General features: G+C 43.3%; 1 protein-coding gene across 7 annotated transcripts in view; it reads right to left on the minus strand.

The window, feature by feature from the left end:
- Window positions 1-14243, minus strand: part of LOC101441609 (zinc finger protein 709-like) — a 60905-nt gene that overhangs the window by 30865 nt on the left and 15797 nt on the right. For 6 of the 7 annotated variants that reach the window (XR_011646453.1, XR_011646452.1, XM_058281125.1 and 3 more), the window contains exons 5-6: window positions 1339-1431; window positions 336-427 (exon numbers count right to left, since the gene is read on the minus strand). Coding sequence is in view for 5 of the 7 variants with exons in the window: in XM_058281125.1 (XP_058137108.1) it covers window positions 336-427; window positions 1339-1431 (185 nt within the window). In the remaining 2 variants the exon portion in view is untranslated. The remainder of the gene's footprint in view (window positions 1-335; window positions 428-1338; window positions 1432-14243) is intronic. The other variant, XM_023589896.3, reaches the window with a different exon arrangement.

Genomic DNA, 14243 nt, shown 5'->3' on the forward strand with positions numbered 1-14243 from the left:
ATCTCCCATGTTGGTTTCATATAAAAGTATTCTAATCCATACACAGAGATTTTCTCTATTACAACACTCTAATTGCAGAGGTATCTGATCAATTTTTAGCTTCATGATGTTTCAAAGATTACATTCATAAAACCTGCTTATACAATTTGATTTTTATGTGAACTCAGGTTAGAGTTTGTGTTTAGGTTCTAACTGAAAATTCAAACTATCACAAATTTTTGCTGGATTAGCACTTAATTCTAACATTAATTTTAATTTCATAATTTACTGAATTCCAAATTTATTCCATCATTGGGTATCTATTGGAACACTAGGGTATATAAAATTGAACTTACCAATGACATCATTTTAGAAGTGTCTTTCCTACAGGTAGGTTGACTGAATATCATTTCTATCATTTCCCATGTTTTAAAGGCATAGTGCCTCCCTGTAGTAATTGAAAAAAGGCAGAATAAATTGTTAGAATAGTTTTAGGGGAAGAAAAATTTAGAAAGTTCCAAATATCCCTTTCAGTATGTTTCCCACATTCACAATTAGCTGGGAAAGAATATCAAAGTCATAAATAAGATAATTCTAGGACATAACAGTCTGAAAGGATTTTGAGACATGCAATGTGAGAAAAAAGTTGGGACGTCAGAGAGGTAAAAATGTGGAAAACAATCTTCCAAGAATAGGAATAGGACAAGGATTATTATATGACAGTGTAATTACAATAACAAACGAATATCCCTTTCCCAATGCCAAAGACACTCAATAAAGATTAAGAAATGTATGGAACAAACACGTGACTAAAATTTCCCCTATATCTTCAGCTACAGTTTAGAAATCATTATAAGCAGTGAACTTGGCCCAATGGATAGGGCATACGTCTGCCACATGGGAGGTCCGTGGTTCAAACCCCGGGCCTCCTTGACCCATGTGCAGTGCTGATGTGTGCAAGGATTGTCATGCCACTCAGGGGAGTCCCCCATGTAGGGGAGCCCCATGTGCAAGGACTACACCCCATAAAGAGATCTGCCCAGCACGAAAGAAAGTGCAGCCTGCCCAGGAATGGCACGGCAAACACAGAGAGCTGGCCCAAGATGATGCAAGAAAAAGAAACAAACACAGATTCCTGGGCCACTGACAACAACAGAAGCGAACAAAGACGAAGCAGCAAATAGACACAGAGAACAGAAAACTGGGGTGGGGGGAGGGAGGGAAGGAAATAAATCTTTATAAAAATACCAATTAAAAAAAAGAAACCATTACACTCTTAAGGAATCCTGAAGTTAAAATATTCAAGCACATACTTTATCATGAGACCCCTCTTCTAATGCAGAGGTCTTTACAGTTCACCTGGATTCTGGTATTGAGGAAAACCTATTCCTTCTTGTGACACTTCTTCCTGTTCCAACTGGGAAAGCACATCTCTTTTGCAGACTTGATATCCTGTTTGTATGAAAAAAAATTACCTGGATTTTGAGTTATGATAGTAACAAGTCATGATCATGATGTATATCACAATGTACCAAAGAATAGGGTAAGTATTTAAAGTCAGCAACGCAACAATAACTTCAACTTAGATCACTGACAATATTTCAACAGAATCTGTAACTCTTGACCTTTTGCCCATTTCAATGAGGACCACTGTTTGTTGTTACCCATGTACTAGTAAAAAGAGAGACTGCAGAATTGTCTATATTCTAAATGGTTTGAAATCTCTGTTTTCAAAGTGATTGAATATTATATTCAAAAATAATCCAATTAACATAAATTCTCAAAAAATGATGTAAATTCTATATGGAAAAGGATATAATTAATGTTTCTACTACTGTGTTCTGAAGTCACAGCATAGCACTTGGAAGAGAATACTTATTTCAGCACAGTCCTGAGTGTTGGAAATTGAAATTCAAGAAAGACATTAAATTGTGGTCAAGGAGGTGGGGCAAGATGGTGTCTGAGTGAGTACACCTCATAATCTCTGCTGCAAAGAAGCAGCTGATTAGGGTTAGAGTCCTGCTGGACTGGGCTGTTTTGGATGCTTGCAGGACAGGAGGTGTCTGAACGTCGATTTAGTGGGACGGTGACAGAGGAGATTCTTGCAAGAGTGAACTTAGCCAGCAACAAGAAAATAGAGTAAGAAGAACAAAGTGACAAAGAGAAGATATAACACTTACACACAATAAACAACTAATTAATCCCCAAGATTAGACAAAGACCCTCAGGAACTGATAAAACCTGTCAAAATAGAATGATGAGACAGCAACAAAAAACTACAAACCAAACCAAAATCAGGAAAACATGGCCCATTCCAATGAAGAAACTAAAAAGCAGGAAGGGGAGCAGAACATCAGACAAGTAATGAAAGATCTCAATACATATATTAAAGACCATCTTAATGAAGTAAAGGAAGAGATTAACATTATGAAGAAAACACTTGGAAATTGCAGACATATGCAAAGAGAAAACAGATATGACGGTGATGAACACCACAATTCAAGAAATCAAAAATACACACGCAGCAAATAGCAGCAGATTAGAAGAGGCGGAGGAGAGAATTAGCGATGTGGAAGACAGTACATCGGAAATCAAACAGATAGAAGAATTGATCGATAAAAAGATAGAAAAAATCCAGCTAGGATTTAGGGACCTGAATGACAATGCAAAACGAACAAACATACGTATTATAGGCATCCCAGAAGGAGAAGAGAAGTAAAGGGGTCAGAAGGGGTGTTACAGGAAATAATGGCTGAAAACTTCCCAAATCTACTGAGAGAGGCAGATGTACATATCCAAGAAGCACAACGCACCCCAAACATCATAAATCCCAACAGGCCCAACCCAAGACATATACTTGTCAAATTATCCAATGCTCAAGACAAAGAGAAAATTCTAAAAGCAGCAAAAGAAAAGAAAACCATCACACACAAGGGAGGACCCATAAGATTAAGTGCCAATTACTCATCTGAAACTATGGAGGCAAGAAGAAAGTGGTTTGATATAGTCAAGGTACTAAAAGAAAAAAATTTCCAAACAATAATTACTCTACCCAGCTAAACTAGCATTTAAAAATGATGGAGTGTCCAAAATATTCACAGATAAAGATAAATAAAAAGAGTATGCCAACAAGAATCCTGCCATTCAAGAAATACTAAAGACATTTTGGCAGGAAGAAAGAAAAAAACAGGAAAGGCAGAGTTGGAGGAGAGAGTAAGAGCAACAAAAAGGACAAAAAGAGAAGAAAAAAAACAAACAAAATGAGGCACAGCATCAGGCAACAGTCTGGCTTGCCTCTCTGGCCAACTCTGGCGCGAAGTAGGTACCGCTTCCGCTAGGGTAAAGGTGGCTGGTACGGGCGCTCCGCCCTCGGCCTGGTACGGGCGTCACTGCCCTCGGCCCGCCCTTCAGCCCTCCCACTGCACGTCATCTCATGCCCCCCCTGCTTGCCGAGCCGACCGCCTGACCTTATAAGGGCATTCAGCCCGCCCGGACCAATAGGGAGCCGGGGCCAGCAACAGCCCTCCCCGCGCCGGCCTGCAGCGCCTCAGCTCCCACACCACAGATAGGCAAAAACCCCGTGCTCACCAATCAGCTCTCACCCCGCACTAGCCCCACCCCCATTCCCTCGGGCTTATATTGTCAAACACTTCCTCAATAAATCGGATCTGCGCCATCAGCCAGTCTCCGTGGTTTGTCTCCTCTAGCCGGGCCGCGTCGTCCTTGCCTCCTGCGACCCCACGAAGCCCCACAGAGGCTTCAACTGGTGCCCAAACGTGGGGCACGAGCACCTGCTGCCCGTGAGCAGGTAAGGACCAATTCCTCCTCCGCTATGGGAGCCTCTTTCTCCAGCCGGCAGGCCCCGCAGGTTCGGGCACTTGCTGGCCTACTGGCCTGCCACCAATGTAAGGTTTCGGCCAAGCAGCTCCAGACTTATTGGGATTTACTGATCCCCTTCAATCCCTGGCTTTCCACCACCAAATAACGCCCCCACCTCGCTTGTTCTCCTTCTCATCCTTCTTCTCTCCCTTGCCGCAACAGGAGAAGCCACTAAGCCGTGCAGCCAGTATGAGCTTTGGGCAGCTTTACAAGCCCCCCCCGGATTCCTCTTTCTGACCCGCTCTAGCCCCCTCTTCCCCGCCATTTACCACACCTCCTGCGACCTAGGCCTCCCATGCAACCCTATGTTCCAACCTTCCTCCTCCCACCTCAACGTTTCCGTTTCACCCCCCCAGGACGCCATTTTCCTCTCCCTCAGTAACCAGTCTGACTCGTCCTTCCCTGACACCCTCTACTTCCTCCCTCGCAATATCTGCGAAGTTTGGTACAATCGCACCTCCGCCTCCGCACGCGCTTCCGGCATAGCCTACCGACTAGATGGCCTCTGGCCACCCACCTCCAACGCCACCCGATCCAAACAATTTGCAGCTTATGTGCAACGCCCCCCCGTCCCCAATTGCAGTCCCAAAGGCTCCCCCCATGCTGCGCCCTTGCAGTCTTTTCGCTGGCGCGACTGCACACACCCCAACCCTACCGCCACAGGCCTCTTCACCCCCATGGCCTTGCTTCCTAATGAAACAAGTACCACTATCTTCGCCGACCCGCTCCGGGTCACACCCGCATACTCCTTCTCTACCTTGTCCCTCTGTGGGCCCTCTTCCTGCCTCAACCTGCGACCCTTCGTCTGTCTCTCCAACTGCTCCCTCTCCAATGGCACTCTAACGGTCAACGGCTCAACGTCAACCTTCGCCAGTCGTTCCACTCAAACCATTCACACCTTTGCCTACGTTAAGCCCCCATTCGCCTTTCTCCTCTGCAGAACTCTAAGCTTCCCCTCCGCGGCCTGCTTTCTCTCCAACCTCTGGAATAACTCCTTCCCATATGCTTTCCTGGTTCTCCAGCCACCCCTCATATGGGTCCCCATCAACGCTTCTGATTGGGTCCCTCCCCAACTCTCCCCCCGTCCCCTGTCCCCATCAGATCTTGCACCCCGCAGGGTTCAGTGCGACTTCGGACTCTCCGCCACCATCGCCATCGCCTTCATCGCTTCCTTAGCAGCCACCACTACCGCCGCCGTTGCCCTAACGCAAACCTCCCTCACTGCCGGAGTCGTCAACAACATCTTAGCGACAACCCAAGCAGCCCTTGGCACTCAAATGGACATCAACCTTCTCCACCACCATGCCATCTTAAACCTCCAGCAACAAATAGACTTGCTTGCCCTGGACGTTGATACCCTTTATTCCCTTGCCAACACCCTGTGTGATGGGCGCTACCCATTCTCCCAGCTCTGCATCACCCCTGTCCCTGTCAACCGCTCTGCCCACCGGTCCACCCTCAGAAACCTAGTACTATCTTCTTATAATGCCTCCTTCCACAACCACACCCTGGCGCTTCAGGCCTACAGAGAGAGTTATTCAGACCTAGCTATTCCCCAGCTCGCCTCATCTGTCCTCGGGGAGCTGGGGCAAAAATTCGCCAGCCTGTTCATCCCTGCCAACCTGGCATTCTATGGCATTATCGGTGCCGGGCTCTTGCTCGTCCTCCTCCTCCTTTGTTGTGTCCTTGGCGCCCTGCAGCATGCGCAGCAAGAGCGACAGCTTATTGCCGCTGCCTCTCTAGTTCTTAGTAAAAACGAAGGGGGAGATGAGGCACAGCGTCAGGCAACAGTTTGGCTTGCCTCTCTGGCCAGCTCTGGTGTGAAGTAGGTACCGCTTCAACTAGGGTAAGGGTGGCTGGTACGGGTGCTCCGCCCTCGGCCTGGTACAGGCGTCACCGCCCTCGGCCTGCCCTTCGGCCCTCCCACTGCACGTCATCTCATGCCCCACCCTGCTTGCCGAGCCGACCGCCTGACCTTATAAGGGCATTCAGCCCACCCGGACCAATAGGGAGCCGGGGCCAGCAACAGCCCTCCCCGCGCCGGCCTGCAGCGCCTCAGCTCCCACACCACAGACAGGCAAAAACCCCGTGCTCACCAATCAGCTCTCACCCCGCACTAGCCCCACCCCCGTTCCCTCGGGCTTATATTGTCAAACACTTCCTCAATAAATCGGATCTGCGCCATCAGCCAGTCTCCGTGGTTTGTCTCCTCTAGCTGGGCCGCGTCGTCCTCGCCTCCTGCGACCCCACGAAGCCCCGCAGAGGCTTCACAAAATATGGCAAACACAAGTCCAAACAAAATATGGCTAGCATCAATAATTCCTTGAAAGTAATAACACTAAAGGTCAATGAATTAAACTCACCTATCAAAAGATTCAGACTGGAAGAATGGACAAGGAAATATGACCCATCTATAATGCTATCTACAAGAAACACATCTTAGATCCAGGAATTCATGGAAGTTGAAAGTGAATGTCTGGAAAACAATCATACAAGCAAACAATAACCAAAAAAAGGCAGGTGTAGTAATACTAATATCAGACAAAATAGACTTTATATGTGAAACAATTGTGAGACAAAGAAGGATACCACATATTAGTGAAAGGGATAATCTTTCAGGAAGAACGAACAATCATAAATATTTATGCTCCTAACAAGGGCGCCTCCAATATGTGAGGCAAACACAGGAAAAACTAAGTGAAAGAATAGATGCCTCTACAATTATAGTGGGAGACTTTAATACACCACTATCAACTTTGGACAGAACACCTCAAAAGAGAATCAGTAATGAAGAAAAACTTTGAACAGTATATTAAAGAAGCTGGACCTAATAGACATTTACAGATCATTACACCCAAATACATCAAGATACACATGTTTTGCAAGTGCACATGCATCATTCTCCAAGATAGGCCATATGCTAGGCCACAAAGAAAGGCTCAGTGTATTCAGAAAGATCAAAATCATACAAAATAATATCTCTGACCACAGGGGAGTGAAGTTGGAAATCTGCAAGGGCCAGAGGCCCAGATTTCACACAAAGATATGGAAAATTAAACAGCTCACTCTTAGAAAAACAGTGGGTCAAAGAGGAAATCTCAAAAGAAATTAATAACTACCTTGAAACTAATGAAAATGATAACACAACATACCAAAACTTATGGGATGCAGCAAAAGCAGTACTGAGAGGGAAATTTATAGCAATAAATTCATACATCAAAAAAGAAGAGTAAAAATTGAAGAACTAACTGCACATTTGGAGCAATTAGTAAAAAAAAAAAATGTAACCACAAAGGAAGAAGAAAGAAAGAAATAACAAAGATAAGAGCAGAACTAAATGAAATAGAAAATAAGAAAGCACTTGAAAAGATAAACAATACCAAGAGCTGGTTCTTTGACAGGATCAATAAAATTGACAAACCCTTAGCTAGACTAACAAAGAAAAAAAGAGACAAAATGGAAATACACAAAATAACAAATGAGAAAGGAGGCATCACCACTGACCCCACAGAAATAAAGACTATCATAAGAGGATACTTGAAACACTATATTCCAACAAAAATGACAATTCAGAGGAAATGGACAAATTCCTAGAAACACATAAGCAGCCTGTATTGATGGAAGAAGAAATTGATGATTTCAAGAAACCAATCAGAAGTAAAGAGATAGAATCAGTCATTAAAAACCTCCCAACTAAGAAGAACCCTGGGCCAGACGGTTTCACAGGTGAATTCAACAAAACATTCCAGAAAAAACTAACACCAATCCTGCTGAAACTCTTCCAAAAAATCGAAACAGAAGGAACATTACCTAACTCATTCTATGATGCCAACATTACCCTAGTACCAAAGCCAAACAAAGACACGACAAGAAAGGAAAACTACAGACCAATTTCTCTAATAAACCTAGATGCAAAAATCCTCAACAAAATACCTGCTAACTGTATTCAACAACACATTAAACGAATTATACACCATGACCAAGTGGGATTCATTTCGGGTATGCAAGGATGGTTCAACATAAGAAAATCAATCAATGTAAAACACCATATAAACAGATTGAGGAAAAAAATCACATGATTCTATCTATAGATGCAGAAAATGCATTTGACAAAATACAGCACCCTTTCTTGATAAAAACACTCCAAAAGATTGGAATACAAGAAAACTTTTTGAACACGATAAAGAGTATATATAAAAAACGATAGCCAACATCATTTACAATGGTGAAATACTAAAATCCTTTCCTCTAAGATCAGGAACAAAACAAGGATGCCCCTCTCACGTCTTCTATATAACACTGTCTTAGAAGTACTTGCTCGAGCACTGGGGCAAGAACTAGATACAAAAGGCATTCAAATTGGAAAGGAAGAAGTCAAAATTTCATTATTTGCAGATGACATGATCCTATACATAGAAAACCATGAGAGGTCTACAGCAAAGACCTAGAACTCATAAATGAGTTTAGTGAAGTTGCAGGTTATAATGTGGAGAAGTAGGAGCGTGTAACCACCACCACCCAAGAGGATAATTCCACAGCCCCCTAAACGCATATATCTTCGCTTCTGTAACAAGCTGGCTCAACTGTAAAACCTTATCTCAAGGCCACCTCCTGTAGAAAGGCCACCCCTGGCAAAAGACCAACCTGACTCAGACCCTTGTAAATAACAAAAACTCCCCAACTGCTTGTCTTCCCTGATAGAATTCCCAGCACTTGATTAACTGCAAACACCTGCTTCTGTACATGCTTGCTTGCTGAGCTATTGCCCCCTTCCCTGAACCTAAAAGCCTATATAAGCAAACTTCCCCCACAACTCAAGGCTGCTCTCCCCTCTGCATAGGACGAGGCAGTCGCCACACAGCTAATAAAGCTCTCAATTCGAACTTTATTCAGAGTCTGAGTCTGGTCGATATCACTAGTCTGTAACAATAAGATCAATGTGCAAAAAACAGTAGTGTTTCTGTACACCAATAATGAGCAAGCTCAGGAGGAAATCAAGAAACAAATATCATTTACAACAGTCAATAAAAAAATCAAATACATAGGAATAAATTTAACTAAAGATGTAAAAAACTTAGAGAACTACACAAGTCTGTTCAAGGAAATCAAAGAAGACCTAAATAAATCGAAGAATATTCCCTGTTCATGGATAGGAAGACTAAATATTATTAAGATGTCTATCCTACCAAAACTGATCTACACATTCAATGCAATCTCAATAAAAATCAACACAGCATTCTTTAAGGAACCAGAAAAACTACCTATGAAATTTATTTGGAAAGGAAAGAGGACCCGAATAGCCAAAGACATATTGAAAAAGAAAATTTAAATTGGAGGAATCACACTACCTGACTTCAAAACATACTACAAAGCTACAGTAGTGAAAACAGCATGATATAGGCACAAGGAGAGACACACAGACCAATGGAACCGAATTGCGAGTTCTGATATAGATCCTCATATATATAGCCATATAATATTCGATAAAGCCACCAAACACTCTCAACTGGGAGAGAATAGCCTATTCAACAGAAGGTGCCTGGAGAACTGGATATCCATATGTAAAAGAATGAAAGAGGATTACCATCTCACACCTTATACAAAAATCAACTCAAGATCATCAAAGACCTAAATATAAGAGCCAAGACCATAAAGATTTTGGAAAGCAGTGTAGGGAAGGATCTACAAGACCTTGTAATAGGAAATGGATTCATGAACTTCACACCAAAAGCACGAGCAGCAAAAGAACAAATAGATAAATGAGACCTCCTCAAAATCAAAGCCTTCTACACCTCAAAGGAGGCTGTCAAGAAAGTGAAAAGAGAGCCTACACAATGGGAGAAAATATTTGGTAACCATATATCTGATAGGAGACTTATAACTTGCATATATAAAGAACTCCTATGTCTTGAAAATAAAAGGATAAACAACCCATTTAAAAAATGGGAAAAAGATTTAAACAGACACTTTCCCAAAGAAGAAATACAAATGGCTAAAAAGCACATGAAAAAATGCTCCAACTCTCTAGCTATCAGGGAAATGCAAATCAAAACTACAATGAGATACCATCTTACTCGATAACTTCAGCAGCTATGAAAAAAAAGAAGACTACAAATGCTGGAGAGGATGTGGAGGAATAAGAAAACTCATCCACCGCTGGTGGGAATGCAGAAGGATCCAACCATTCTGGAAGACAGGTTGGTGGTTTCTCAAAAAACTAACCATAGATTTGCCATATGACCCAGCTATTCCCCTGCTGGGTATATACTCAGCAGAAATGAAAACAAGGACACAAACCGATATATGCACACCAATGTTTATAGCAGCAGTGTTCACTATTGCCAAAAGTTGGAATCAACCCAAATGCCCATCAACCAATGAATGGATAAATAAAATGTGGTATATACATACAATGGAATACAATTCAGCTTTAAGAATACACTACAAATACACGGCATAACATGGATGAATCTTGAGAACCTTATGTTGAGTGAAGCAACCCAGGCACTGAAAGACAAATACTACATGACCTCAATGATACGAAATAAGTAAACCAACCTGCTCAGAGAGCTAGAGACTGGAAGATAGACTTAGAGGAAATCGAAGGGTAGAGGAAGGATGTAAGCTGACACTTACATGGGTGAAATCTATGATAAGCTGGAGTAAGTATTTGTACAAGGAAGGGATAAAATGAGGGCATAGGGTTACCTTTGGTGGAGCTTTGCAGGCTTGAGCGGGGCTAGGGTTGGGAGGGTGGGTAATACTGCCCAAGAAATTGGGGGGAGGTGGGACAACATACAAATATAGGAGATTGTCAGGTATTTGGTCGAAAGTATAATGCTGAGAAAACCTTTTCAAAAATATAATAAGGAAAGTTACCTGTTTAAGATGCTTAAAACAGATAATCTGATGCAGGACAAGCTCCAAGGGAATATGTGAATGCTCGTTTTGCCAGAGTGGGTTATATCATTGGATAGAGACCCATATAATGAGACTGAAGGTATACCCACATCCTGGGGAGGACTAATGCCATCAAATAGAGGGAACTGTTTCTCTCAAGAGAAATGGTGGCTCCCAGGGCATTAGGGCAGTTGAGCATGCCAAGCCCTCAACACTGTTGCAAGTATCTCTGAACACAGCCCTTCGAGCAATGAAGATTGACTGTCACTGTGGGCCCTAAAGGGAGGGGGAAAAAGGTATTGAATAGATGGAACCAATGGAACTGTGTGGGCAATATAAGTGTTCCATAAGAGTATGCAAGGATGGATATAAGACATGTAAAATTACACCAGAAATATATAGGCGCTGATAGGCTAAAATGTAAATCATAATGTAAAAGATAACTAAAAATTTAGAAAATTGTATAGTCTAAAATATAATCCACATTGTAAGCACAAATGTTACCTTGTTTGATATCTATTGTCTCAATATCTGTACATCAGTTTCAGTAAATATAGTATGAATATGTAAAAAGATTATTGCTATGGAAGGGAAAAGGTTTTATGTTGGATATGTGGGAGTACTGTAAATTCTATATATGAATTACTGTGATCTAAAACTCTTGTGAAGATAAGGTTAATAATTAGAAAAAAGAAAAGAAAAAGTTAGGATGTAGAATTTTTCCAAATTAATATGTATTCTGTATCTAACATTTAAACTCATTGCTATATTCCATTTTACTATTAAGGGAACCTGGCAATATATTGGGCTTCACTTTTCAGGAAGTTCTGGATCACAGAGAGATTCAACAATGGCAGCGGAGGAATACTGGTGTGGGATGTTATTGACAGGGGACACACAGTTGGCATGGAGGTCTACAGGGAATATGTTGAGGGTACATAAAAATGTTTGGGGGAAACGGACTTTGGCCCAGTGGTTAGGGCGTCCGTCTACCATATGGGAGGTCCACGGTTCAAACCCCGGGCCTCCTTGACCCGTGTGGAGCTGGCCATGCGCAGTGCTGATGCGCGCAAGGAGTGCCGTGCCACGCAGGGATGTCCCCCGCGTGGGGGAGCCCCACGCGCAAGGAGTGCACCTGTGGAGAAAGCCGCCCAGCGTGAAAAGAGGGAGCAGCCTGCCCAGGAATGGCACCGCCCACACTTCCTGTGCCGCTGGCGACAACAGAGGCGGACGAAGAAACAAGACGCAGCAAATGGACACCAAGAACAGACAGCCAAGGGAGGGGGGGGAATTAAATAAATAAATAAATCTTTTAAAAAAAAAAAATGTTTGGATATTTTCATAGTGGATACAATTAAAAACAACAACTGAGGGAGTATTGAGTTCCTAGCCAGGGAAGCACTATCACAGTCCCAAAAGGAACAGCCACAATCCCCCAAGTGCAACAGCAACGACCAAAAAGGAATGAAGGCTGAACAATGAGCACCTGATACTAATGACTATGCTTGTGAGCCTGTACACCTGAAATAAGAACAAGGCCTAGAGCAGCAGTGTGCCTAAGAGTTACCTCCTGAGAGCTGCCGTGTTGCTCAAATGTGGCCAGATTCGAAGCCAAACTCAGCATGTAAATGTGTTGCCTTCCCCCAAGCATGGGACATGACTCCTGGGGATGAGCCTCCCTGGCGCCCAGGGATTACTACCAATCAGCTGATGATGTAACTAGAAAATGACCTTGAACAAAAGGTTCGACTGGGACCAGCAGAATATCTCAGTCTGTATATAACAGGCGTTAAAAATGCTTTTTGACCTGAATCAAGGGGGAAATAGAAAGGACAAATGTGTTTATATAGCTATGAGGCTCCAATAAAGAGCCAGGAGGGAAATGGACTTGGCCCAGTGGTTAGGGCATCCATCTACCACATGGGAGGTCCCCGGTTCAAACCCCGGGCCTCCCTGACCTGTGTGGAACTGGCCCATGCGCAGTGCTGATGTGGGCAAGGAGTGCCGTACCACGCAGGGGTGTCCCCCACGTAGGGGAGCCCCACGTGCAAGGAGTGCGCCCCGTAAGGAGAGCCGCCCAGCACGAAAAAAGTGCAGCCTGCCCAGGAATGTCGTCGCCCACACTTCCGTGCCGCTGACGACAACAGAAGTGGACAAAGAAACAAGATGCAGGAAATAGACACAGAGAACAGACAACCAGGGGAGGGGGGTGGAATTAAATAAATAAATAAATCTTAAAAAAAAAAAAAAGAGCTGGGAGGTTAATAGAGGGGTTGACATTATGCACACCTCAGCAGAGTCCCAGAGACAGATAAAGAATACACAACCCCGGGTACTGGTTCTTCTGAGGGCTACAGAGACCCACAGGATCTATGGTCATAGCAGATGGAGTTCAGTGCCATGTCAGTTGGCCCTTCTTTAGAGTTGGTGTTTCTGTGTGATGAAGCTGGACTCAGATGTGATCTCTTTTCACAAGCCTTTCCTTTTACTTTACCAGAATTGTAGTTGGTGCTGGGGTTTAATATACACCCAGGGGATCTGAATCTCTGAACTGACCATGTGATAGCCAGGCCCTGAGCCTCAACAGACTTCAGCTCCTACACTCTGGTTTATTGGACTTACCCCACTCAGCTAACATGGAGTTGAAGAGGGTCAACCACCACACCATGGAGCCAAGAGTGCCTGCAACTAAAGGCAGGAGGATTGCATCCAGCATCCATGTGGAATCTAAGCCCCCTCTAGATAGAGATGTGGCATGGACACAACCATTCCAACATCCACTGGATGGGGGAATAGAGTATGGATTAGAGTGGACTTACTGATATTCTATTCATGAACTATTGTGATTAGGAATTGAAGAAAATGTGGCATTGGTGGGGAGAAAGTGGCCATGGTGGCTGCTGGGGATAGGGAGTGGGAGGAAGAGATGAGATGTGGGGGTGTTTTCGGGACCTGGAGTTGTCCTGGGTGGTGCTGCAGGGACAGTTACCAGACACTGTATGTCTCCCATGGCCCACTGGGTGGAAAGTGGGAGAGTGTGGGCTATGATGTGGACAACTGACCATGAAGTGCAGCGATGCTCAGAGATATATTCACCAAATACAATGAATGTCTCATGATGATAGAGGAGATTGTTGTTATGGGGGGAGGAGTGGGATGAGGGGGATGGGGTATATGGGGACCTCATATTTTTTTAATGTAATATTAGAAAAATAAAGAAAGACCAAAAAAATTGTGGTCAAGAAGATTAAATTCTATTGGGGTGAACTCGATGTAAATAAAAAATGAAGAGGGATTGTTTGCACAATATAAATGTATTACAATTATAAAATATAAAAATATAATGTAAGAAAGATTATACAATTTGGAGAAGCTGATTTAGATACCCGAATTAAAAAATGGAAGATGATTTATGATCAATATATAGGTAGATCAGATAGATGTTACACAGAAAAAAGATAGATATAGGTGGTAAATAAAGTTTG

This window comes from Dasypus novemcinctus, chromosome 19 (assembly GCF_030445035.2).
Source record: "Dasypus novemcinctus isolate mDasNov1 chromosome 19, mDasNov1.1.hap2, whole genome shotgun sequence".
Classification (NCBI taxonomy): Eukaryota; Metazoa; Chordata; class Mammalia; order Cingulata; family Dasypodidae; genus Dasypus; species Dasypus novemcinctus.